General features: G+C 47.2%; 1 protein-coding gene across 1 annotated transcript in view; it reads left to right on the top strand.

Annotated features, from left to right (window-relative positions):
* The window catches only part of RNFT2 (ring finger protein, transmembrane 2), a 63,946-nt gene that overhangs the window by 3,534 nt on the left and 33,510 nt on the right, over nucleotides 1-26,902 (top strand). The window contains exons 4-7 of the mRNA XM_022597978.2: nucleotides 4,135-4,613; nucleotides 6,644-6,720; nucleotides 10,110-10,210; nucleotides 13,313-13,466. Of these exons, the coding sequence (XP_022453686.2) occupies nucleotides 4,135-4,613; nucleotides 6,644-6,720; nucleotides 10,110-10,210; nucleotides 13,313-13,466 (811 nt within the window). The remainder of the gene's footprint in view (nucleotides 1-4,134; nucleotides 4,614-6,643; nucleotides 6,721-10,109; nucleotides 10,211-13,312; nucleotides 13,467-26,902) is intronic.

Raw genomic sequence — 26,902 nt, 5'->3', positions numbered from 1 at the left:
GTTTTCCATCAAGCCTGCCTGTTCTGCAGGGAAGGGCACTGGCCTTAAGTCAGACAACGCTTGGCCAAAATCCCAGCTCAGCCACTTCCCCCTTTGCTGCCTTTGGCAAGCACTTTCACCTCTAGGCCTCAGTTTCCCCATCTATAAATGGCAGATAGCAAAACTCAGGTTTGCTTATGAATGAGTGAATGAGTGAAGATGCACAAACACGGAACCCAGCATCTAATAAGCATGGCTGTTGGAGCTTTTCCAGCCTCTGAAGACAGAATTACTCTTTGCTCTCAAATGAACGGTGAGGGCTTTGAGGACAGAGACCATGCTGGAGAAATAATGGCCACTGTGTATTGTGTGCTTATTTGTGTCACCCTCACATTAGCCTGTGGACGTGGGGACTGTTTTTATCACCATTTTATCGATGAGGAAACTGGGGCTCAGAGAGGGTAAGTTACCTGAAGTGACAAAGCCAGGAAGTGGCAGGACTGAGATTCAGGCCCTGGTCCATTTGACCCCTGCAAAGTCTGTGCTTTGAGATACCACATTTCATCTGCCTCCTATCTGGGTGGATTCACTCTTCTCCCGGGCTACCTCACGTTCTAGCCTTCAAGTGGTTAAGTTGGAAGCTCAGCCTCTGCCCCTCAAGGAATATTCTTTCCCATTTAGGCCCAGAGAAGGGAGGCCAGCTATACAAAGGTCCTTGGTGGGTTGAGTCTTCCCTGGTTGTTGTACTGGAGACCCCCTGAGGCCAGTGGACTCAGAGTGCTGGCAAGCTCAAGGCAGACAGGAGGCTTTCCAGGTCCCTGTGGGATGGTGGGGGAGAGAGGGCGGCCACTGTGGGCACCTTCCAGGACTCCTGCTTTCTGAGCTCAGCTTCTTGAAGTGCAGAAAAAGCTCAAGCCCCCTTGACGATCATAGCCATGGTGTTAGTTGTTGTTGTCATTATTAATACTATCTTTATCATTATCCCAAACCCAAGAGAATAGGACCACTCATTTCCTGGGCTTTTGGAGCCAGGAGGGATGGGCCATGGGTGGTAGGGGGGTGGGTAACCATCTTCAAGTTCCCTCCCTTGCTGGGGTGGTTTATGATAACTTACCCCCAGCTCAAGTTTGTAAGGCCAGCGAAGCCAACCCCAAGATTTCTCCAGACCGGCATCTCCCCTGCTGGGTTTCACAGGTATTCTACAAGATTGAATAGGTTTTCCATGGAGGAAAATAATCCCATGGTCAAATAAGTTTGGGAAACACTAGGTTTAACAAAGTTAATTTTTTCAGTTGCAGGCCTTCTCAGAGCCTTTAGTATGCTTATTCATTCACTCTTTCAAATAACATTGAGCATGTTCTGTGCGCAAGGTGCATTGTGCTGGGTAGTGGTAATCCAGTGGGGAGCAAACAGTCATGGTCTTTGACCTTATGGAGCAGGGCCCAGTCTCAAGTGCCGTTCTCAGTGCTAACTGCATGTTAGAATCACCCGGAAGGCTCTGAAGAAATAGGGGTGCTGAGACCCAACCCCAAAGATTTTGATTCAGTTGGTCAACATTGGGTCCAGGGCACCTGTATTTTTCAAAAGCTCCCTCGAGTTATTATAATGTACACCCAGGGTTGAGAGTCACAGGTAAGGAGTAAAACAATAAATATGATCAGTCATGTGCAGGGGAGGGTAGAGTGCAGTGAGGACAAAGAGCAAGGAGACTGTCGTTGTCCAGGAGGTAGGCAAGGCTCCACCAAGCACGAGAGATTTTTAGCCAGAATCTGAGGGATGAGCGTAAGTTACCTAGGTGGGACAGGGTGGGGCAGGGGGACAGCCCATGAAGGGGATGGCCTGGGCAAAGGCCCTGGAAGCCCTTGGGCAGTAAGAAAAGGGCACATGGTGAGATTGGAGTTCAGGGCAAGATAATCCAAGATATCTGGCAAGTTCATCTCTCTAAGCCTCAGTTTCTTTATCTGTAAAATGGAAATGATATTAGTCCCTGTCTTTAGGGTTTATCTGAGACTGCAGGAAGGAGTTTAGAATGGGAAGCCCTTTTAGTGGGTTAGTGAAATAATCAAATACATGTTTTTTTTGTTTTTTTTTTTAATGCACCCTTGTCTCTGAGTGGAGAATAGATTACATAAGATCAAGTGTGAAAGCAGTGTAAAACCTCCCCTGCAGCCTCCCTCTGGGGCCATTTTGTGCCTGGATGGTAACTAGCATACTTTTTTAATTATTATTATCAATTTATTTATTTATGGCTGCGTTGCATCTTCGTTGCTGCGTGCAGGGTTTCCTTAGGTGTGGAGAGCAGGGGCTACTGTTCGTTGCGGTGCGGGGGCTACTCTTTGTTGCGGTGTGCGGGCTTCTCATTGCGGTGGCTTCTAGTTGCGGAGCACAGGCTCTAGGCGCACAGGCTTCAGTAGTTGTGGCACGCAGGCTTCAGTAGTTGTGGCTCGCGGGCTCTAGAGCGCAGGCTCAGTAGTTGTGGCACGTGGGCTTAGTTGCTCTGTGGCATGTGGGATCTTCCCGGACCAGGGCTCAAACCCGTGTCCCCTGCATTGGCAGGCAGATTCTAAACCACTGCGCCACCAGAGAAGCCCGATAACTAGCATACTTTTATTAAGCACCTGGGTTGTATGCCCTGGGTTGTGGGGTCCACAGGATGCGTGGAACTCAGCACTCACTTTCAGTAAACTCAGGATGTATTTAGAGTACCATAGGGATCTGTGGAGGTTCCTTGGGAACCCTACTCTGGGGTGAGATAAGGAGGGGAGGGTGGCTCTTTGCCCCTCCCACTGACACAGCGCATTGAGCTAATCAGCTCCACCTGTTGTGTAGACTGATTGCATTCGAAAAGGACAAGCCCAAGAGAAGACACATGACATCCAGAACTCTGGGGCATGGTGTTCATGGGAAAGTGCACCCAGTTTGGGGCTCACCATTCTCAGAAGGGTAACTCTAGGCTCTCTGCTCCTCCAGCAATGGATCTGAAAGAGCATCAGCATCCTTTACCTGATTCCAGTACAACAGGCCTGTGCTTGGAACTAGAAATGGCAGTTAGCCCTGGAGGTTTTCCATAGGGATTAGAGATAATAGTTCCCACTTACTAAGTGCCAGGTACACTGAAAGGGGTATTCTAAATTTGATCCCCAGGAATTCTATGCATGAATGGTGTTTATACCCATTTTCCAGGTGAGAAAACTGAGTGTAGGATTGTTAAGACCCCTGGGAAGGGTGGAGCTAGGGTTCACATGTGGGCTTCTCCAATTAAATCTTCTTCCCATTACTTTCTGCTGCCCTCCAAATACCAGTTGTGACCAAGGTGGATCCTCTTGGGAACTGGGAATCATTGAACTTGGAGATTACAGAACCAGGGGTACCTGAGCTTCTGAGGTTATTCTAGAATCAGAGGACTCTGTGCTCCCTTTTCAGTAAAGTATAGTGGTTAAGAAAGCAGGCTCCAGAGGTAGCCTTGCTGGGTTTGACTCTTCCCTGTTCCATACCTTACCAGCTGTGTGATCCTGGACAAGTTGCTTTGTTCTGTGCCTCAGTTTCTTGATCTGTAAGATGGTATTATTAGTACCTAGTTCACAGGGTTGATAGGAAGATTTAATGAGTTAATTAATGGAAAGCACTTAGAAAAGTATCTGACACATAGTAAAATTTCAGTAAAGATTATGACCCTATTGCTATTATTATTTATATTAGTTTGCTAGGGCTGCAGGGTGACAAGGTATCACAGTCTAGGTGGCTTAAACTACAGAAATTTATTTTCTACAATTCGGGAGGCTGGAGATCCAAGATCAAGGCATCGGCAGGGTTGGTTTCTTCTGAGGCCTCTCTTCTTGGCTCACAGATGGGCACCTTCTCTCTGTGTCTTCACATCGTCTTCCCTCCCATGTGTCTGTGTCCAAATTTCCTCCTCTTATAAGGACACCAGTCATATTGGATTAAGGCTGGCCCTAATCTCATTTTCACTTACCTCTGCAAAAGCCCTGTCTTCAAAAACTGTCACAGGCTGAGGTACTGGGGGTTAGGGTCTCAACATATGATTTTCCTGGGGCAGGGGCCCCAATTCGGCCCCTAACATCACTGATAGGGTCCCTTGCCCCCCATCCTCCACTGCCTGACTTGGTGGCGGCTTTCTCCTCCCTTCTGGCCCAGAAATCGCAGTCAAGCGCTCAGCTCTGAGGCGAGTGTGGACGAAGGCGGAGTCTTTGAGAGTCTGAAGGCAGAAGCAGCCTCCCCGCCAGCACTCTTCTCCGGCTTATCGGGCCTCCCGACAGGCAGCCTCCCCGCCACCCCTTTCCCATCCAGCCTGGTGCTGGGGGCCGCGGCGGGCGGCGGGGACGTGTTCCTCCAGATGCCCACATCCAGGGAGGAAGGTGGGGGCCGCGGTGAGGGGGGCGCCTACCACCACCGCCAGCCCCACCACCACTTCCACCACGGCGGCCACCGCGGGGGCTCCCTGCTGCAGCACGTGGGCGGGGACCACCGCGCGCACTCCGACGAGGCGGGCGACGAGCAGCCGGGGACGCCCGCCCCGGCCCTGTCCGAGCTGAAGGCCATGATCTGCTGGCTCCAGAAAGGGCTGCCCTTCATCCTCATCCTGCTGGCCAAAGTGTGCTTCCAACATAAGCTTGGTGAGTGTGGAGGGATGCAGGGCGCAAAGACTGCCGCCTCACCCGTTGGGTAGGGGGATGGCGTCTCCATCCCAAGTGCCAAGGGAAGGCAGTAGAGGTCCTTATGGTGCAAAGTCCTTAAGAGTCCAGGATTCTGAGTCAGACCTGGGTTCAAATCCTGGCCGACTAGCTGTGTGACTTGGGGCAAGCCACTCATATTCTTTGAGTCTCAGATTCGTCATCTCTCCAGCGGGGTTGTGGTAGAAACTCCCACAGCTGGTTGGGTGATGTGAAGGAATAGAGTGTACTACCCAGGAGTTCAGACTGCTTGGGTCTGAACCTGGGCTCCGCCCCCTTCCTAGCTGTGTGACACTGGGTACATTATTTAACCTCTCTGTGCCTCAGTCCAATCATCCATAAAATGGGGGTTAAAATAGTATATGTACTATTACAAATACTATTACATATGTATTATAGCTATACATAGACTCTAATAGTATGTTACAGATACTATTATAGTATATGAACAGCATCTACCTTCGTGAGATTGAGTGAGGTTAAATGAGTAAACATATGTAAAGCACTTAGGACAGTGCCTGGCAGAAAGTAAGTGCTATGCAAGTGTAGATTATTATTTTTATTATATTCATTATTAATACATGTAAGATACTTAACATAGAACCCTGCACATAGCAAGTGCTCAGTAAATACTACCTAATATTATTATTAGGAAGTAAGATAATGATTCATAAAGTGCTTAGCCTAGTACCTGACACACGCTTAACAGTCAATAAATGTGGTTTCTGGTCCACTGTTGTTATTATCTGTTACGTACTGTTATTAGATCACGATGTTGCTGTGTCCTGGAGAGCTTAGGCTATTGTTTTTATCTTATGGTAGAAATTACGGTACTAATTACTGTCTCATGGCTTATTACATCCCACAAGAAATATCTAGAGGAGTTTAGGCCATCGTTTGTGTCTCATTTGCCCCTTTCTGGTGGGTTCCAGCTGACTCAGATCACTCCTTCCTTTTTGGGGTGCTACCATGTCAGTCCCTCCCTTTTTATTCCTAGAAATGGAACCTGGCGTGTTCTCCCTTACCCTGAATTCCAGCAAACTCACCACTAATTTTTATTCTCAAGTTTGGTCATTTTGTTTCTCAGTTGGCAGGTTTTTTTGTTTGATCAAAGAGAATAGTACAAGAAGAGATTGTGGGGTTACTGGTTTTGATTTTATATGTTTTTAATGAAGAAACACATCTTTTACAAAGAAGATCTGGAGGAATGCCTGGAATACACGTACTATTTAAAAAGTAAAAGTGAACTCCAAGCTTGGGAACTGTGCATGTCATGTGAAAGCAGAATCCTTTCCACAGGGAACAAAAAGTAGGATTCGAAAATCCCTATTTAGGGAGAATTCCAAGATAGTAGCTTGCTAAATTGTGGAATAAAATTCAGTTCTTTTTCCCTACTCTGCAAGGGTCATGTTTTCCTGTCAGCTAGGAATTCTTTCCCCTTTAACATGAAACTTCAATTTCTTATGGTGTTGTGGTCTTTTTCTACATATGCTTTTATTACAAATAACACGCCTCAGATTCTTTTTGGAAGTAGAAAGAATAATAGGCACCACTTCCTAACTTCTAGAGATTGTACACTGTGAGCAGTATCCCTCCTTGAGTTAAGTACTGTTATTATTCTGTCTGTTTTACAGAGGAGGAAACTGGGGCTCAGAGAGGTGCAGTGATTAGTCCAAGCCGAGATTTGAACACAGGTCTTACCGGACTGCACAGCCCATGCTTCTAACTGGTTCTATAAAATACGCCCACAGTGGCGGGCCTCAATCCCATCCCTAAGTCAGAGGCCTCTTCTCAGAGTGGCTTGGGGTTCCCAGTGATATACATGGCAGCCCAAATGCCCCAGAAATGGGATTTTTCTCTCTCCTCTGTGGTTAGCGTGTCAACCCCGAGGGGACCAGGGATTGTCCGTAGTAAGCCCAGGCCAGGTCTGACGAGTCTAAGTGGGTGGTCTCGGCCCCTCCTCTGTCCTGCAGGCATTGCTGTGTGCATCGGGATGGCCAGCACCTTCGCCTATGCCAACTCCACGCTCCGGGAACAGGTCTCTCTAAAGGTGAGTCACCTGGTAAATTACTCTCCTGGGGCTGCTGTAACAAATGACCACAAACTTGGTGGCTTAAAACAACACAAAGGGATTACTCACAGTTCTGTAGATCAAAGCCTGAAGTGGGTCCCTCTAGCCTAAGGTCAGAGTGTCAACAGGACTATGTTCCTCCTGAAGGGTTCAGAGGACAGTCTCTTTCCTCGCCTTTTCCAGGTTCTAGAAGTCACCCACATTCGTTGGCTCATGGCCCCTTCCTCCTTCTTCGAGCCAGCAACGTTGTATCTCTGTGACCATCCCTCCATAGACACATCTCCCTCTGACTCTGCTCTTCTGTCTCCCTCTTCCACTTTTACGGACCCTTGTGATTACATTGGACCCTCCTGGATAATCCAGGAGACTGTCCCTCACACAGGGTCAGCTGATTAGCAAACTTAATTCCACCTGCAACCTTTATTGCCCTTTGCCATGTAACCTAACATATTCACAGGTTGCAGGGATTAGGACAGGAACACCTTTGGGAGGCCATTCTTCTGCCCCCCACCCTGGGCAGATCCCCGGATGTGCCACCCTTCTCCCTTCCAACAGCAGCCTCTCCCCATGTGCCCCTGGCCCATTCCCCTTATCCTCCCGGCATTCAATCAGTTAGCTCACTTCCAACCCACACCCATGGTTAAGGCCGCCCCACAGGCACTGCTGGGTGGCCGTACGGCTTCACCACCGTCATCCCGAATGCCCTCTGGTATCAGCCAAGCACTAACCATGTCCAGCACAGTGCTGGACCCATTACACAGCTCCTCTTGCAGTTTCATCCCAGCAACCTGGGAGGGAGGCAAAATCATTCTGAACTCATTTTCCCAGTGAGGAAATAGTGGCCCAGAATTTCTTGGCTAAGACATAAGTTTCTTGCCTAAGGCCACACAGCCAGCGTGAAGGGTGGCATCAGGATATGAACTCAGGCATTGAGCCCAGAGCCTGTACTACCCCCCAGATTCAAATTCCAGCTCCTCCACCCTCCTGCAAGCCCTTGGATGGGTTACCTCACTGATCACAGCCTCAGGTGCCACCTCTGGAAAAGGAACTGCCACACCAACTTCATACACCCATCGAGAGGATTAAATGAGATGGTGCATGGAAGGTGTTTAGTGCAGTGCCTGGCTCATAGGAACAACTTAATTGAGCTATTTTTAACAAGCCTGTTTTCTGCTGCACATGTGATCCTATAATAGCCACCATCCTCTCTGACCTTGCTCTGGGGTCATCTGCTTTCTCAGAAGCACCTAGGCATCCATGAGGCACAGATGCCAGCTCAGTTTTTATTTGATACATGAGCACATTGAAGTCTGGAGTTGGGCATGGAGCCAGAGGTTCTTCTTGACCCTTAGTCTCATCTTCTTCATGCAGACCCCTTTCTGCTGCTATTAGAACAGCAGGTTGCTCAATGTCATAGTGGAGGCTATTGGGACTGTGGCTCTTTCTCAGATGCAGTAACATCCGCGTGGTGCCTTGACTTGAATTTTAGGGGCAAGGGGATGCCTGTATCCATGGACAGGCTTCTAGGGGTCTTTGAACCCTATGAAGGCACAGGTGATGATTTGCCTGTCTGTGTATATTTCAGTGGAAGAGAGTCTGCATGACTCTTAGTAAGTTTAGGAATCTCAACTTACTACTGGAGAAGTACCCCATTTGTCCTTCAGAGTCTGGCTTCTCGGAGCATTGCTAATTCCCTTTCTCTTCCACTTTTGGTTTGGATTTACGGGGGATTAAACCGGAATCTATTATTTATTGGCATAAAAAGGGCTGCCGAGTGGATTAATCACATTGATAAGAGCAGTTGGTTGGTTGGAGGTGGTTTCTCAGGCCGTTAACCTTGACCCCTCCTGGAATAATGGGTGGATGGAGATGCATTTATTTTGTCTACACTATGGAAATGTGTGTTGTAACAGTGTGTCGAGCACTGAGCTGTGTCTGGAGACAGTGGAGCGTTTACCGAAACCACAGGCAAGGTTACACTGGGAAAGTTATGACCTCATCTTATTCCAGCAATGCAGCCGCCCTGGTCCAGGAAAAGACAAGCTTTTCAGCTTGTCAGCAGCACAGGGGTCTGATTATGTATCCCAGGGCACACAGGCAGGAATGCCCTGCTCTACGCCTCGTCTAGAAATTTCCTTAGGTTGCTGTCAGGCTGAGAGACTACTGAGAAACAGCCAACTGAGAAGGTTTCCCAGCTTGTCTTCCTGGGGACTAATCAGAAACAAGGCTGGAGAAAGAGAAACAGGGCTAGATTGCAAAGGGCTTTGACATCCATGTGTACGAGTTTGAATTTAATCCTATAAATGTGGCCCTATGTTGAATGGTCAGTCCAGGGCAGTAGCCCAAAGGTCCATGCCGGAAAAAGTTAGAACAGAAGTTTCCAACCTGTCGATCTGAATCTACTGCTGGGTTGTAAAGTCAGAACAACAAGTCCTACCATTTAGTGAGCCTGAAATGTGAGCCTGTACCAGACTGAATGTTTACATTTATCAAGTTTACTTAATCCTTAACAAAACCTCATTTTAAAAAAAAAAAATTATTTATTTATTTTTGGCTGCGTTGGGTCTTCGTTGCTGCACGCGGGCTTTCTCTAGTTGTGGCGAGCGGGGGCTACTCTTCGTTGCGGTGCGCGGGCTTCTCATTGCAGTGGCTTCTCGTTGTGGAGCACGGGCTCTGGCACATGGGCTTCAGTAGTTGTGGCACACAGGCTTAGCTGCTCCACAGCATGTGGGGTCTTCCCGGACCAGGGCTCAAACCCATGTCCCCTGCATTGGCAGGCGGATTCTTAACCACTGTACCACCAGGAAGTCCCAAAACCTCATTTTTTAATGAGGGCACTGGAGCTTAAAACATGTGCCCTTGAGCCAGAGTTACTTAGTTTCTCTGTGCCTCAGCTCCTAACAGTAAATGTAAACTAACATTTCTTACATGCCAGGTACCGTTCTAAGCAGTTCATGTACATTAATTCTCAGACTCTAGAAGAGAGATACAATGTATACCCATTTTACAGAGAAATGTAGAGAGTTTAAGTAATTGCCCAGGGTTGGACAGCCTCCAGATAATAGACCAAGGATTTGCACCCAGGCCACCCAGCTCCAGAGTCTGATTTGCTAACCGTGGTGCCCTCCTGACTCTCTGGATTGTTCTCCAAGCAGGTTCACACATTTCTGTTACCTTCTCTGTAACCATCCCTTAGGTTCCAGTGGGATGGAAAGATGCCAACGCCCTTCCTTTCACCATTAGCCCCGCTTCCTCCAAACCTTTGAGAAAGGGAAAAGTTGCCCTTTGTCGGGGAACATTCTGGAATATCCTGCCAGGTGCACCTTTGGCATTTCAGCATCTCCACAGATCTCTTGCTTTGTCTCTAGGAGAAGAGGTCGGTGCTGGTCATTTTGTGGATCTTAGCCTTTCTGGCGGGGAACACCCTGTATGTGCTCTACACGTTCAGTTCCCAGCAGCTGTATAACAGGTGAGCAGGGAAGTCTGACCCCCAGTGAGAAAGTGGGGGGCTTTGTTGGACTCAGGACCCACAGCCCCTTCATTTGAGAACAATGCAGTAGCTCTAGGTCATGTTGTAACTTTCACATCCCACCCTGTTGTCATATACACGTGCCTAGAGCATAATTCTTTATAGAAATATAATGCAAGCCGCATGTGTAATTTTGCATTTTCTAGTAGCCACATAGTGCGTGGTGGGGGAGGACTGGCCAGTAATGGTCTCTGGCACAGGGTTGAAACTCAAGCCAAGCTTTCAGATCATGTCCATCTGTTTTAAAAATGGACTTTGAGGAGTGACCCGTTTCACCACTTTCTGGAGCCACCCGAAGTTGCATGAAAGCAACTTGGGAAGTTAGTTCCAAGGCATCAACCTGCCTCCCGCACACTGCATTAGTTGCCTGGCCCAAAAGATCAAGGTCCTGGGGGAGGGTAAAGGAGATGGAGTCTCCCAGAACCTTGGAGGAATTTCCAGCTCATGCCATTCTCTGGGCATGATCACATTCACAGGCTCAGACCTCTGTGCCCTCATCAAACCAGTGCTGAGGCAAACTGGCAGCACACAAAGAGAAAGAGAGTGACCTCGGAGAAAAGCAACAGAGCTGAGCCTCCTTCCTTATTGATGTCAGTGGTCTAGAGTGTGTTTGTAAATGCTACCAATAGCCATTATCTTATTTTGCCCTCCCACTCAGCAGGGTATTGCTGTCCCTGTTTTACAGGTGAGGAAACTTTGGCTTAATGAAACCCTTTCTAATAAGCCTTAGTCCCAGTCGGTAACAGAGACTTTGAATCATCCCAGGATTTGAAGTCTGATGACCAGTGTCAGAGGTTCTTAGTCTTGCCACGTACCAGCTTTGTGCCCTTCGTGCATTTGTGAAACCGAGAGCAAGTTAATTTCTGCCTTACCCACCTGAAGGTCATTACCCACCCACAGGCTAATTATTAGAGAGGCCAAATGTTAATAATATGTGAAAAGTACTGGGCAAACTGTGAAACATTTGATATGTCATAATCATATCATAATATTATTCTTTTATGATAAATTACTTTGTCTATTGGGGGTGATGGCTAATGGGGCAGAAAACTGACAATAAAATGTATCCATCCATTAAAGTTCATAGTGTACGTTAGAAATAAGTGGACTTAGTGATCAATCTGCAGAAAAACACTTGGGCATCTTTCTGGCTCCAAAAGCCAAAACAGAAAAAACTCTAAGACAATGAACTAAAACCTACGTGGGTGAATTTAACAGATCGGTGTCTCTGAGATCAAATGGAAAGTGGAGGGCAGATCTTCATTTCTTTTGCGATCAGAGATGCATAATAGAGAAGCAGGGCATGGAAGTCAACCAGCCAGCCTGGGTTGTGCCCAGGGAGGGACAAGAGCAAAAACAAAAAGGGGAGCTCAGGGCTGCCAGCCTCTCCCCATATCGTAAGTTGGATGCCACTCAGACTTGCAGACAAGGCATCCCACAGAGACAGGGCTCAGATGTGGAAGGACACCAAAGGTATCATGAGAGATTGCAAAAATAGATTATTTTCATTGATTTAACCCTACTCTTGCTCTTCAAAATAGAAATTGACTTTTAAAAATAAAAGTACAAAAACAGACCAGTTCATTCCTAGGATGCTCTCCTCAGGGGGCCTCAGTTTGCACCGTTTTCCACCAGCCCAGCAGAGTATGTGGGAAGCGTTTAGAAAGCATTCACTCTGGGCTGTGTGCACTGTCCCCTGCTTTTTGGTGGACAGGCAGGACTCGGAGTGGCCTTTGCTTGGAGCCTCTAATCTGGCGGGAGGAAAAGCGAGGGGACCAGCACAGTTTGGGTGCTGGTTCCAATCCTAGCTCCACATTCTAGCTGAGATGCCGTGGGCGGTGACTCCACGTCGAAGCGCTCCAGATTCCCCAGCTCAAGATGCGATAATCATAGTGCCTACCACATAGAGCCTTTGGGAAGATGAAATGACTTGAGACATGTAGAGCATGTAGACTAGGGCCAGCATGATGTAGAAAGCCAAGATATTATCAATTCGATTAACATCATCGTCCACAGAGGTGATGGAGAGCAGTGCTACTCAGCATGTGGTCTATGGCTCAGTGCCAATTCGAGAATGACTTGTTGTCTGTCCCCAGTGAGGGAAGTACAGAAATTGAGTGTGAGGTTGACTTACCTGGTCACGGATGGGTAAAATGGGTTTACACACTCCGAGTAGTACTGCTGTGGAATAAGGACTGAGAGCAGTAACTGTAGCCGGGACACCTGGGTTCGAATCCACCACCGTTCCATCATATTTGTAGGACCTTGTGCATGTTCATTTACCTTTCTGTGCCTCTTTTTTCTCATCTGAAAAATGGGTAGATAACAGTGCCTGCCCCGTAGAGATGTTGTTATCACTGTCACTACCTATTATCTCATTGAATCCCACCAGTAACACTGAGGGAGGGAACGATTCCCATTTTATTGATGAGAACACTGAGGCTTACAGAGAGAACATTATCTGCCTAGGGTCCAGTGATGGAGAGGCCTGGATTCAAATTCAAGTCTGTCTGATACTGATGCCCATATGCTTATCATGCAGTGTGACCTTGGGCAACTTAACTTCACATCTCCAAACTTCAGTGCCTCATTTATAAAGTGGGGATGAGCAGTGCTCACTCTGCAGGACAATGAGATACAGTGAGTAAATTGCTTAGCACAGCATCTGCATATCAAATCCCTCCTCTCTCCTTCTCTCTCTCTCCCTCCTTCATGTTATTGGTCGGCCTGCCTTCCTTCCTTTTGTTTCCTCTTGTGAAGCCTTTTGTGGCCCATAAAACTGGAGGGGACCTTAACTAATGATGCTCTAGGCCAGTCTCATCATTTAACTCTCAGGGGAACTGAGGCTCAGAGAGGTTAAGATACCCACCTGAGGTCACACAGCAAGTTAATAGCAGATTCAGGAACAGGGCACAGATATCTGACTCCCAGCTTAGTGCTCTTTCTACAGGTAATATTTACAAGGCTCCTAGAATGAGTAGAAGGGCCCCTAAGGGCCAGTGACCCTAAGTGAGCATCCTGACTCTCTGACTCCTCCCCCAGCCTCATATTCCTGAAGCCCAACCTGGAGACGCTGGACTTCTTTGACCTGCTGTGGATCGTGGGCATCGCAGACTTTGTGCTCAAGTACATCACCATCGCCCTCAAGTGCCTTGTCGTGGCCCTGCCCAAGATCATCCTGGCTGTCAAGTCCAAGGTAGGCCCATCACGCCGATCATGCAGGGGTTTCAGGATGCCTTCTGGAGAAGGAAAGGTTGGACTTGGGCAGAGCTAATGTCAGTGCATCAAATGAACAGAGCCTGAGCTAGTATATCCTGTCTCCCACCTCTTGTCATCCCTTGAAGCTGAGCATCATTCTTTATTGTCACCACCTTTTTGTCACGCCTCTGCTCTCCAAGTGCATTTACTAAGTTTTGTTGTTCAGAGCTGGCCTTGATGCAATTTTCATCTAAATTTCACCCAAGGAAGGAAAAAAAGCACATTGACATGCCCTGGGTCCTGCTTCTCCCAGGGAAGGATGGCTCTCAAAGGTTTTTGACTCTTTGTGGCTTCTGGGGCATGTTATATAGAGGGTACCGAGGCTCAGAAGAAAAGGACTCTGTGATCCATGAGTGACGCCTGCCATGGACACAGGAAGCAGACTGGTGACAATGATTCTTTGGAGTGTACCTTAGGGAGAGGCCTGCAGGAGGTGTTGGGATGAAGAGGTCTTGGGGGATAATCATTGTAATTCAGAGGACTGAGCAGTGTGAGGAAAAGACATCACGGTTAGGTCAGAAAGCTCAGAATTTGTGCCAGGCATTGGTTGGCAGAAGAGCAGGTTGGAATTGACCATCTGTCTTGAGTGACAACTGATCAAATCACTGGCCAGGTGTGTAGGAAAAACACACTCCTGTGTTTCTTCTGTACACACACATACTCAATACCTCCGACACCAGATGTGTGGGTTTTCCACACATCATGTAATTCTCTGACACTGGCTGGGTATCCTTCAGTTTAACACAGTTCTGACACTGTCCACCTCGAGATAGTGTCAGATCCCACAGGATAAGGTCTCAGTCCCGCAAGACTGCCCCTGTCACTTCAGATGCCAGTCACCAGCCCCAAGTTGGCACCTGTACTTCTGACCAACCAGCTACAAATCAGGGTTCCCATGACCCCCTCCTTGGGTTCAGTGCCCCTTGGGTTCTAGATGCCCCGAACCTTTTCCTTCATAGCAGTTGTGGCACTTGGTTGAAGGCAGGAGACGTGAATCCAGGCATGTGAGGAAGCTGGCTCCGCACTGACTGCCTGGAATAATAATGGCTCGCAGTTATTGAGCACCGACTGTGTACCTGAGACTGTACTAAGAGCACTTCATGTATGAATTACCTTACGTAGCCTCTTGCTATTCCTCTCAGGGAGGTACAGTTCCTGTCATTCATGAGGAGGAGACGGAAGGTTGAGCAGGCAGAGGCAGACAGCTGTTAAGTGGTAGAGTTGGGACTCCAGCCCAGGGCTTCAGCTTCGGGGCCCAAGCTGTACCTCACAGTGGGTATGGGAGAAAGATAAGGAAAACAGAGAATGGTTACTCATTGCCTAGTGCATTCTGGTTCTTGCTAGATTCTTTCCCATGTCTTGACTCATATAAGGCTCTGAACACCCCTCTGAGTGAGAGATTATTATCACCACTTTCTAGATGAAAAGCTGAGTACCGTCATCCCTCGGTATCTGCGAGGGATTGGTTCCAAGATCTTCCTCGGATACCAAAATCCGTGGACGCTCAAGTCCCTTACATTTGGTCCTCCACATCTGCGGTTCCGCATCCTCGGATTTTCTATGTGAGATTGGTTGAATCCACAGACGAGGAACCTACGGATACAGAGGGCCCAATGTATTCATTTCCTGTGGCTGCTATAATAAATAACCACATGCCTGGGGCTGAAAACAATAGAAATTTGTTCTCTCACAGTCCTGGAGGTCAGCAGTCCAAAATCGGTGTCACTGAAATGAAATCTAGGTGTCAGAGGTGTGGGGGGGGGTGCTGGATGTTAGGGGAGGATCCTTCCTTGCGTCTTCCAGCTTCTGGTAGCTGGCAGCATTCCTTAGCTCATGGCAGCATCACTCCAGTCTGCCTCTGCGGTCACCTGGCCTCTGCTGTGTATGACGTCTCCTTCTATCTGTCTCATACAGATACATGTGACTGCATTTGGGCCCCACCCAGACAATCCAGGATACTCTCCCCGTGCCAAGAGCCTTAACTTAATTGTGTCTTCAAATACCCTTTTTCCAGATGAGGTCACATTCACAGCTTCCAGGGCTTGGGACCTGGTATCTTTGGGTGGCCATTTTTTCACTTACTCTGTACTGTGGCTGAAAGAGGGGTGAGATATTTTGTCCAAAAAACACCCAGCTGGTCAGTTATAGAATCAGAATTCACATCTTCCAACTCCCAAGGCCATGGCCACGTCAGGAGATCATCTGCCCAGCACTGAATGGATGTCGGAATTCCTGGGCCATTCCTGACCCTGCCACTTTCCAGCCACAGGGCCTTGGGTGAGTCACTACATGTGCCTGAACATGTTTCTTCCCTTAGAAAATTGAGATGTTTACAAAACCCCGTTTGAGATGCTGCAAACATAAAAAGACTTTATGTATGTGGGTGAAATGAGGGGTGGGTTGTCATTGCCTGGAGAGGACGCAGGTGAGGCTTTGCAGCCCACCTGCCTATCCAGCATCCTTAGTCTTCCTCTCACTCTCTCCTGCCCCTCTTCCCTCTGTTCCCTGTGCTTCAGCCAGACCCTTCTTCTTTCATTTCCTTCCATACACCAACTAGTGCCAATCTGACATGTGGTAGATGTTCTAACCCCATTTTCCAGATGAGAAAACTGAGACTGAGTAACTAACCCTTACAGCTTCCAGAGTCAGCTGTGTGCTGCCCTTCTACCTCAAAGACCCTTTTCCTTTCTTGTGTCTTAACCACCTCCTGCTCCTCCTGCAGATCACAGCCTCTTAGAAACCTCCCCTGCCCCTTCAGGTGAGGTATGGTGCCCCTACTGGGGACTCTCACAGCATCCTGTACTTCCCCTGTTCTAGCACTCACCACCCTGAGTGTAATTGCTTGTTTAATTGTCTGCCTGCTCTGCTCGACTGTAACCTCTGTGACAGCAGGAAATGAATGCATCTGGTTTCTTTGTTGATGGATCACCAGCATCTGATATGCACTCGGAAGCATTCATTGTATGTATGTATATATGTTTGGGTGGGTAGATGGATGGGTGAATGGATATATAGGTAGATGGATGCGTTGGATGGCTAGATGGGAAAGTTGGTGGATATGTGGACAGGTGGATAGTCCAGTGATTGTGTGGGTAGATGGATGGGTAGATGGATGGGTGGGTATTTAGATAGATGATGGATGGGTACTTGGATGGATGGATGGATGAATGGATGGATAGATAGATGGGTGGATGGATATTTAGAAGGATGGACAGACAGGCTGGTAGATGGACGGGTAAGTGGATGAGTTGATAGTCTAGACAGCTACACTAACTCTTATCACCTCCTCTTGTAACCTCAGTGAGAGCTTAGACTCCATTGTCAGCTCAGCTCAAACCTCTCATATATGGTAGGTGTCCAGATACCTCTGTCATGAAGACACCAAAATCTACAAGGCAAAGTAGTACTCACTTCCCTGTGCTAGAAAGGAACATGCAGCAAACCTTCAAAGAAATGCAGCAACCAGACCAATAGTAATAAATGCAAGTAAACCTTGCTGAACAATTACCAGGAGTCAGGCAGTGTGTTAAGCACTGCCATTTGTTCAAGAGATAGTTACTAAATGCCAGAGGTGTGCTAGGCCCTGTTCTAGGCACAGGGATACGTCAGTATCAAAGTACAAAGTAGACAAAAATCTACATACTCATGGAGTTTATAGTCTACTGAAGACATCGTCTTGTTTAATCTTAGCAATCCTGGGAGGTAGATACTGTTGATATCTCTCTGCAGAGTTAAATAACCTGCCAGAGATTGCAAACCTCAGAGTGACAACGCTGATGGCAATAGGAACAGCTGATGTGGAGTCAGCCCTTCACGTGGGCCAGGCCCTGCTCTAACCCTTTTCCCTCTGACATCTGTCTCACAAGGCAAGTGCTGTTGTTTTGTGGGGTTTTTTTTTTTTTTTTTTTTTTTGTTTTGTGGGTTTTTTAAAAATTGAGGTAAAATTCACATAACATAAAATTAACCAGCAATCATTTTATTTTATTTTATTTTATTTTTATGAATTAGAACTGACATTTATTTGTTTATTTTGGCTTCGGTGGGTCTTCAGGAACTGACATTTATTTATTTATTTGTCTGTTTGTTTATTTATTGAGGCTGTGCTGGGTCTTCATTGTGGCCTGTGGGCTTCTCTAGTTGTGGTGCACGGGCTTAGTTGTGGTATGTGGGATCTTAGCTCCCTGACCAGGGGTCGAACCCGGGCCTCCAGCATTGGGAGCGTGGAGTCTTCCACTGGACCACCAGGGAAGTCCCAGCAATCATTTTAAAGTATACAATTCAGTGCCATTCAGTACATTTACGGTGCTGTGCAACCATCACCTCTATCTAGTCCTAAGAGATTTTCATCACCCCAAAAGGAAACCCCGTACCCATTCAGTCACTCCCCCTTCCCTCTGGCCACCACCAATCTGCTTTCTACCTCTATGGATTTACCTATTCTGGGCATTTCATATAAATGGAATCATACATTATGTGACCTTTTGTGTCTGGCTTATTTCACTTAGCATCATATTTTCAAGATTTATCCACACTGTAGCAGAAATCAGCACTTCATTCCATTTTAATGGCTGAATAATATTCCATTGTGTGGATAGACCACCCTCTGTTTATCCATTCATCCATTGATGGACATTTGGATTGCTTCCACTTTTTAGCTATTGGGAATAGCAGTGCTTTGAACATTTGTGTAGAAGTATCTGTTTGAACACAGTTTTTCTGGGTAAATACTTAGGAGTGGAATGGCTGGGTCATATGGTAATTCTATTTTTAACTTTTTGAGGAACCACCAAACTGTTTCCCACAGCAGCTACACCATTTTACACTCCCAGCAGTTGCTGGTTTTATCCCTGTTTTCCAGAGGAAAACACAAACGCAGTGAGGCGTTAAGAAGTAGCCCAAGGTCACACAGTGTATGAGTGGCTGAGTGGGGATTTGAACTCAGGCAGTCTGATTCCAGAACCCCTGCTCTGGGAGGGAGTTACTAGACCACACTCCCTCCCACGGAAGTTCTCTGGATGTGCTTGGAAAATTCCTCAGAGTTGACTGAGGAGCGATGTCCCCGTACACCATCTCTATAAAATTCCCCCAAGTTCAGGCAATGGCTACCTCACTTCCTTCCCTTTCGACGGGCACCGCTGGGGGCCAGGGGCCGGGGATGGGAGGTGGCACCCCTTCCCTGCACCTCCGAGGTGTGAGCGACAGTTATTAATGCCTCCCTGGCAACTGTCCAGCTCCCTTTTTCTGATTATTATTATTTTATTCGGCGAGATTAATGTGCCAGGTCAGAGCATAATCCAGCCTGTAAAAAGTGATGTGAATAGTCTCCTCAAGATAAATTGCAGGCTTGGAAAAGGTTCACAGCCTTTCCTTGCCTGTCTGAGTGCTCTCCCGAATCCTCATCAATCCTTGTCTGGGCAGAAGAAAAGGACGGGTCTTCATTTGCAGCTGGTGGGGGGAGGGGGGAGAGGAGCACATCTGTCAGGGACCCCTAATGGCTCACAGCACAGATGCTCTTTCCTGCGCATCCATGCCATCCACTGAGAGGGTGGGTTGGTTTTTAATTTTATAATTATATTGGAAGGGCTTCTGGTATTTGGGTTTGCTTGATGGCCCCACGGTCCCTGATGTGTGAGGCTGGGTGAGCCGCTGATTCCCACGTGCCCCTGGACACCAGAGGGTCTGTCCGGGATCTTCTCATACCTGGGCCTCCCAGGACAGCCATGCTCATTGGCCGGCCAAGAAGGGGGTGGGTTAACAATGACGGCCACCGATCTATAACCTCAGTCCCAAACCATCACACTGGCCGGGTGTCTAGAGCAGCCACTTGTCATCATAAATCCAGATAACTTATACAGTTCATACATCTTGGCCCTGCCTGATCAGGCTCCTACCCACTTCTCCAACCTCATCACCCAGGACTTGTCCTCTCCCTTGGCTCACCCTGGACCAGCCAGCACCTTCCTTCTCAGGCCCTTCGCACTTACCGCTCCCTCCGCCTGGGGAGGTTTTTCTCTATGTTCCCACGGCTGTCCCCTTCCCATCATTCAAGTGTCACTTCCTCTGAGACTCTGTCGCCTCCCTGACCACCCTGTTCAGAGTGGTGGTCCCCAGTTTGCATTACCCCATCACCATTGTATTTCCCTCCTCGCGTGTGCCAGTATCTGAAATGATTGGATTGTCTTGTGTTTATTTTCTGTCCCCACTATTCAAGTATAGACTCATGAGAACAAGGACTGTTAGGTCTGTCTTGACACATGGATATTACGGGCTGAATGAAGAGCCTCGTGTTAATTTCCTGTTAGGGGGTTAAAACTAGGCCTGCTGCTACCCCACCACGTAGAGTTCTTCTCAGACACATCCCCTTTCTCTCCTCAATCCAGTGGACATTATTTGGGACTTATTTGCTTACAAAGGCAATGCTAGGCCCTGAGAATATAAAAACGAGTAAGACGCCCTCCTCACCTTTGTGTACTCCCTGATTCTCTGCGAGTGAAACTTTTGTTTTAACCTAACCCGAACCTAGTTAAGAAAGCAAATTTTCTTGTCCTGGAAAATTTTCTTGACACTCCCAACTCCTAGCATTAATAGTAGTAATAATTTAAAACTTGACTTGTCCACTTTGCTCCTTCCTTTTGTTAAAATGAAATCCTCTTGCTTTAAGATTCTAGAAATGCACTGTCCAGTATGATAGCCACAAGCCACAGGTGACTATTTACATTTAAATTAATTAAATTTAAAATTCAGTCTCTCCGTTGCACTGCTCTATAGCCACAGTGTTGAGCAAATCAGATGTAGAACATTCCAGTGGACAGCATTGTTCTAGAACATTCTTAGGGCAGGGTTCGTTCAACCTCTCACTAGCATAGGTAGCAGGCAGCTGCCATTCTGCCCATTTTTCAGATGGAGAAATATAAAAGCAGGTACTTCTCTAAAAACTCTCAGTAGCGGGTCATGAGTAAACACTGCACAGCAGGAAGAAAACTGGCCTTGAGTCAGCAAAACTGGGCTCAAATCCTGGTTCTTGGACTTACTACCTATGTGACCTTGGACAGGTGACCTCACTCTTTGGAGCCCTTGGCTTCCTCATCTCTTAAATGGTTGTTTTTATCCCATTAAGGTTATCAGAAGGTAGAATGCTGGGTATCCAGTTGCTGAGTGGATACTAGGACCAGCTGTATCAGAAACAAGGAAACGTTTAGCTGACCTGTTTCTCCAAAAAACACAGCATGTGACCAACTTCCTGTCTTTTCCCATAAGAACGGGAAGGAGGAAGCCCTTCCCATGTCTGAAATCATCTTAGCTGACCCCTAGTGCAGCCTGCACAGCCAGCCCCTGAATGAGAGGTTTCCACAGGACGCAATTCCACGAGCTTTCAGCCCCAATGGTTCGTCTCTTAAGTACAGGGGGAAGCAGACAAGAGCAAGAAAGGTGGTTTTCTTGGTTGTGAGAGCCAAGAGGATTCATGAGGCTTTTTGTGCCATTAAAATCCCTCTCTTTCCTGGGCCCTGAACCCAGCACTTTTGCTCTCAAAGTGGTTTCCCATTGATTGAGTCATGTTCTCTCCTGGGGGTAAGTCATTCCTCTCTCTCTCCCCTCCCCTCCTGAGCAGAGGCAGGTCTCCACCAGGGCAGGTCTGAGTTTGCTAGGTCTCAGCTGTGGTTCTCACAGTACATCATTCTGTGTATAAAAGTGCAGAACTTCTGGAGGAGCCAGTTGTACTTGCTGCAGCTTCCCACACAGCAGGGCTAGAAGGGGTTAAAGCAGTGGTTCTCAACTAGGGGGATGTTTGGCCATTTCTGGAGACATTTTTGATTGTCATAATGGGATGGGGGGTGGTGCTGGTATTTAGTGGGTAGAGACCAATGATGCTGCTAAACATCCTACAGTGCACAGGACAGTCCCCTGAGGCCAAGAATTACCCAGTCCCAAATGTCAGTAGTGCCAAGGTTGAGAAACCCTGGATTAAATGTTCGTTTTATGGGCTGAATTGTGTCCCCCGCAAAAATTCATATGTTGAAGGCCTAACCCCGTAGTGCATCAGAATGTGGCTATATTTGGAGAAAGAGTCTTTAAACAGGTAATTAAGTCAAAGTGAAGTCATTAGGGTGGGACCTAATCTAATATGACTGGTGTCCTTATAAAAAGAAAATTAGGACACAGTCACACCACACAGGGAAGACCACGTAAAGACACAGGGAGATAACAGTCATCTGTAAGCCAAGGAGTGAGGCGTGGAGCAGGTATTTCCCTTACGGCTCCCAGAAGGGACTTACACCCTGTTCTCAGACTGCTAGTCTCCAGAACTGTAAGAAAATTAATTTCTGTTGTATAAGCCCCCCAGTCTGTGGTACTTTGTTATGACAGCCCTAGCAAATTAATATACCCACAAACCAGTTTACCTACAGTACTGGGCCCTTTTGAGAGTGTTTTTCCACCTATTCATATGTCTCCCAAGTATTCCCCATTCCTCTCATTATTGAGGATACTTCATTTTTTTAATGCGTTATACAATCACAGGGTTCAGAAGTCAAAACACCAAAAACAATATATGGTGAAAAGTCTCCTTCCCTGTCCTGCCCCCAGACACCCATTTCCCCCTCCCCGGGAAATAATCATATCATCCTTGACTCTTTTCATAGCTACCATGCACATATACAAGCAGACCCATGTATATGTTCTCCCTATTCATCTTCATGTAATCAAACAGTAATATTCTATACACAGCTCCCACCTTGCTTTTTTTTTAACTTGACCATCTATGTTGGAGATTGTTGCAGACAAATACATATGTAAAACACAGCATAACAGTAAAAAGCCAGACTGCCTGGGTTCAACTCCTGTTTGAGAAACCCTTTGCCATTTACCAGCTGTGTCACCCTGCGGGTTCCTTCACCTCTGCGGGCTTTCACTTCCTCGCCTATAAAATGAGATCACAATAGTATGGACCCGTGTTAGTTTTCAATTGCTGCCTATCAAATTACCACCAACTCAGTGGCTGAAAGACACACCCGTTTATTAGTTCACAGTTCTGTAGGTCAAAAGCCAGGTGGGCTTGCCCGTGTTGTCTGTGTAGGGTCACATAAGGTCAAAATTAAAGTGTCAGCTAGGCTGGGCTCCTATTGAAGGTTCTTGAGGAGAACTGACTTTCAGGCTTATTCAGGTTGGCAGAGTTCAGTTCTGTGTGGTTGTAGGACTGAGATCCCCGCTTTCTTGCTGGCTGTTGGCCAGGGGTCACTGTCACCTCCCAGAAACCACATTCTGGTCTGTTCACGTGGCCTCCTCTATCTTCAAGCCAGAATGTGCTTCACATCTCCCTGACTTCCCCTTCTGCTTTTAAAGGGCTCATGTGATTAGATTAGGCCCATAAGATATTCACCCTCTGGGACCCTGATTAACCTCACTGAGCCTGTTTCCCCATCTTTAAAATGGGAATATTAGGACTCACAACATTGTTGTGAGGATTAAGATAACACAAGTCAAATGATGGCTGGTTAGTTATGCTTTTTTTTTTTTTAGTATAATTGATTTACAGTATTGTGTTAGTTTCAGGTGTACAGCAAAGTGATTTGGTTATACATATATATGTATATATCCATTTTTCATTCTTTCCATTATAGTTTATTACAAGATATTGAATATAGTTCCCTGTGCTATACAGTAAATCCTTGTTGTTTATTAGGTACTGTTATTCTAAAGAAAGTAGAGAGCATTTGCATTTACCCATTTATAGTTCAAGGAGAGCAAGAAAGTCAGAATCTAACCAAAAGCAGATGGAAGAAAATACCATTTACTAAACTATGATTCTGGGGCCTTGGGGAGATGTTGATAGGCATTTTGTTAAAAGGTGTTCCATGGTCAGAGGACTTTGGGAAATGCTTTAAACTTCATCCTCCACTTGCCACAGTAAAGGCTCTGAGAAGTCCTGCAGCCAAGAAAATTGTTTCACTTTGTTTTCCCTGACATTTTCTCAACTTATTAACCATGGAACCTTGTATTAAGGAGCACAATATGCTGCAAAACCTACTTCAGAGATAGACTACAACTTATGGACCCAGTGCTTATTTTTATAAATAAAGATTTATTGGAACATAGTCATGCTCATTCATGTATTGTCTGTGGCTGCTTTCATGCTACAATGGCAGGGTTGAGTAGTGGCGACAATCTCTGTGGCCCACAAAGCCTAATCTATTTACCATCTGGCCCTTTAAGAAAAATGTTGCTAACCCTGGTCAGGAGTTTGAATTCATTTGCATTCCTAATTCCTTCTAGTTTGGCCTTTGCAGGAAAGTTTTGTCTGAGTGGGGGACTCAGTATTCTGCAGCACACAGATACTTTGGGAAATAGAAGACCCCAAGGAGTGAAATGTGGCCAGGAGTCTGTGCTGGAAGCCATCAGATGTGAATTTGGCCAACTTAACTCTTTGAAATCAGGAGGCTAATTTTAGTTTTACCCCAAGGCATCAGATGTTCACACACAACCCTAGGATTTGTCCTTTCTTTGCTCTGCTTGACGTTTGTAGCGCAGGTGCCCACTAATCCCTAGAGCAGCGCTGAATCCAGAGATGGCAAACACCCTAGGAGCTACCATTTGCCAACCTGTGCTTGTGTCAGGAATCACTAAACAATCATGACCCTGCTTTACCCAGATACAGCTTTCTCAGTGCAGCAATCCAGACAGCCTCTACCAATCAATGTCAGCACAAAAGATGAAGCCTAAGCCTTTACCTTCAGTTCTTGTTAAAGAAAGTGGAACATTCTGACCTCTGCAGAGCTCTGTGGCTTCTCACCTGTTTGGATGAGGCCCAAGGGCTACATTCTGCCTCCAAGGGACACAGCAGGGACAGTCTCCTCAAGACTATTGAGGAGAATCTTCTTAAAGTCAGCTGATTGTAGATGTTTCTCAGACTTACAAAATACCTTCACAGCAACATCTAGATCGGTGTTTGACTGCATAACTAGATACCATAGCCTAAATTGAAACATTAAACTAACCATCACAATCCCCCATAAAACAAGATATAGACTTTGGGACTGAGGCCAATGCTTAATTGTGTCAAGGAATTATCCATAAAGTCCAGTTTATTAAAATTTTGAAAGTAAAAACTGATTGTTGAATTTGATCAAAAATCATTTGATTTTTCTCCTTAGATCTGTTAATATGAAGAATGGCATTAGTAGGTTTCCTATTAAGCCCTGTATTCTTAGAACAAACCCCACGTGGTCATAATAGATTATCTTTTTTATATGCTTCTGGATTCTGCATGCTACCATTTTACATGGGGTTTTTGCATCAGCTGTCATTAGTGTTCCTCTCCCTTCATTGGTGAGCATTTCCAATTCCTGGAAATTGCTCCTGTCACTTTCACTTACATCTCATTGGCCACCACTCAGGCACAATCACTGCATGGGAGCTGGGGAGCATCTTCTTGCAGCTGGGTGCCAGTAGACTTAAGCAAAAATCAGGATTCTTATTTTGAAGGAGGAAGGGAAGAACGGACCTTGGGAGGCACCAGCACCCTCTGTCCCAGGATGATTATTCCTGGTTTGTAGATGAGGAACCCGAGACTCAGCAAGGTGTGTTCACTTACCCAGGGTCATACAGCAAGTCTGTGGGGCAGAGCTATGGCTTATGGCTAGGTCTTCAGATGCCAAGGGAGATGCCCCCAGGGACCAACAGTAATAACATAATCAATATTCTATGATAATAAGATATAGCAGTAACAAGTAGCCAGTGTGCTTAGTGCTGTTCTAAATGCTTCATAGGCATGAACTAATTTAATCATCGCAACAACCCTATGAGATAGATATTTATTACTCCCAATTTGCAGATGTGGAAACGGAGGCACAGAGAGCATAAGTGACTTGCCAAGGGCACATAGCTGGTAAGTGGCAGGGCTAGGATTTGAACTCAGGCAGTCTAGTTCCAGGACCCCCACTCTTAACTGCTCCCCAGTCCTCTCTGCCCATCTTTCCCCACCCCTGCCCTCCTGACTCACTTACCCCAGCACGGATGGCCGCAGCAGCCTTGCTTCGTGCAGCTGAGGGACAGCCAGAATCGCTCCCTACATCCAGGTGCCAGAGTCCCCCCTCTCCCAGCCCCTCTGGTCCATAATCTCCTCCCTCAGCCAGCCTGACCCCCCTTCTGTCTCAGAGGCCTGTGTATCATTTTTTGTTCTTGTCTTGTTTGTTTCCCTTCCCTCCGTTCCCTGGGAGACTCTCAAGGGCTACATTCTGCCTCCAAGGGACACAGCAGGGACAGGGCCCAAGCGGGCACCCAGGGCTTCCCGCACCCCAGCCTCTGCCCCTGGGAGGGAGGGGGGTCTTTTGCGTTATTTGTTTATCTATCTAGCCCTGCTCAGCTCCACACCCCCCAAGCTGGTGCTCCCCACTGGGGAAGATGAAAAATGGCTTCAGACAGTGGGGGACAGGGCTTGTCACATGGCCCCCGCCGTTTAATTCCCTTTAATTCATTTTCTATTGAACCAAATGATACTGTCTGTTTTTAATGGCAAACACCCAACATAGAGGAGGGGCGGCCAGGCCTCCTCCTGGGGAAATTAGGAGCACAGCTGGTATTTAAACTCTCCTCCACCTGCCCCCCCAGCACTGGGCCCTTGGAAATCACTTTCCAGGTTGAAAGATGATACCTTTCACCAGCTCAGATGGTCACTGGGTACGCAGGGAGCTGGTGCGGCTCCCGCAGCGGTAGTCAACCTGTCTTAGGGTGGCCGGCCCATCCCTAGGCCCACGCCTCTCTGGGAATAACTGGATACTTGGGAACAGGGCTGGGGCCGTGGCTGTTGTTGGCGCCTCTACTGCCCGGCCCACCACTGGAAATTTGGGGCAGGCACCTGGCCAGAGCAGGACCCATCCAGTGCCCTCTTCCAGGGAAAGAGGAACACAGAGGCTGGTTACATTCATTCACTCAACACTTGGGAGCAGTGTCATGCATCAGTCTGTGTTTTAACCAGATCCCCAGGTAGTTCGTGTGCATGGGAAAGTTGGAAAAACACCGGTCAAGAGGAGAGGTTTTTCCCCTTTGGCTGTGAGGTGGCCTGGTGATCCCGCACTCCCTTGAAGCCTGAGAGAACCCAGAATCCTTCCAGAGTCCCTTTTGGCTTTGGTGGGTCAGAGTCAGTTTCAGTTCCTTGCAGGCAGAGAGAACTTTAACATATACACCACTTCCCTTGGCAGAGGCTGGAGGGATTCAGAGGCTTTGGCGTGCTTGTGGCTTTGGCAGGGGGCAAACCACCATGATTAATGCCCAGTTTGGACATTCCAGAGGCCCCCCCAATCCCTCAGAGGCTGGGCTATACTCCTGCCCTCCTGTTCACAGACTGTTAGACCCAGAAAGACCTTCTTATTCTACACGTGA

Source organism: Delphinapterus leucas, chromosome 14, assembly GCF_059928025.1.
Source record: "Delphinapterus leucas isolate spDelLeu-1000000601 "Yukka" chromosome 14, BTC_Dleu_Yukka2, whole genome shotgun sequence".
Lineage (NCBI taxonomy): Eukaryota > Metazoa > Chordata > Mammalia > Artiodactyla > Monodontidae > Delphinapterus > Delphinapterus leucas.
The sequence above is the reverse complement of the archived record's forward strand: the minus strand, read 5'-3'. Positions and strand labels throughout refer to the sequence as shown.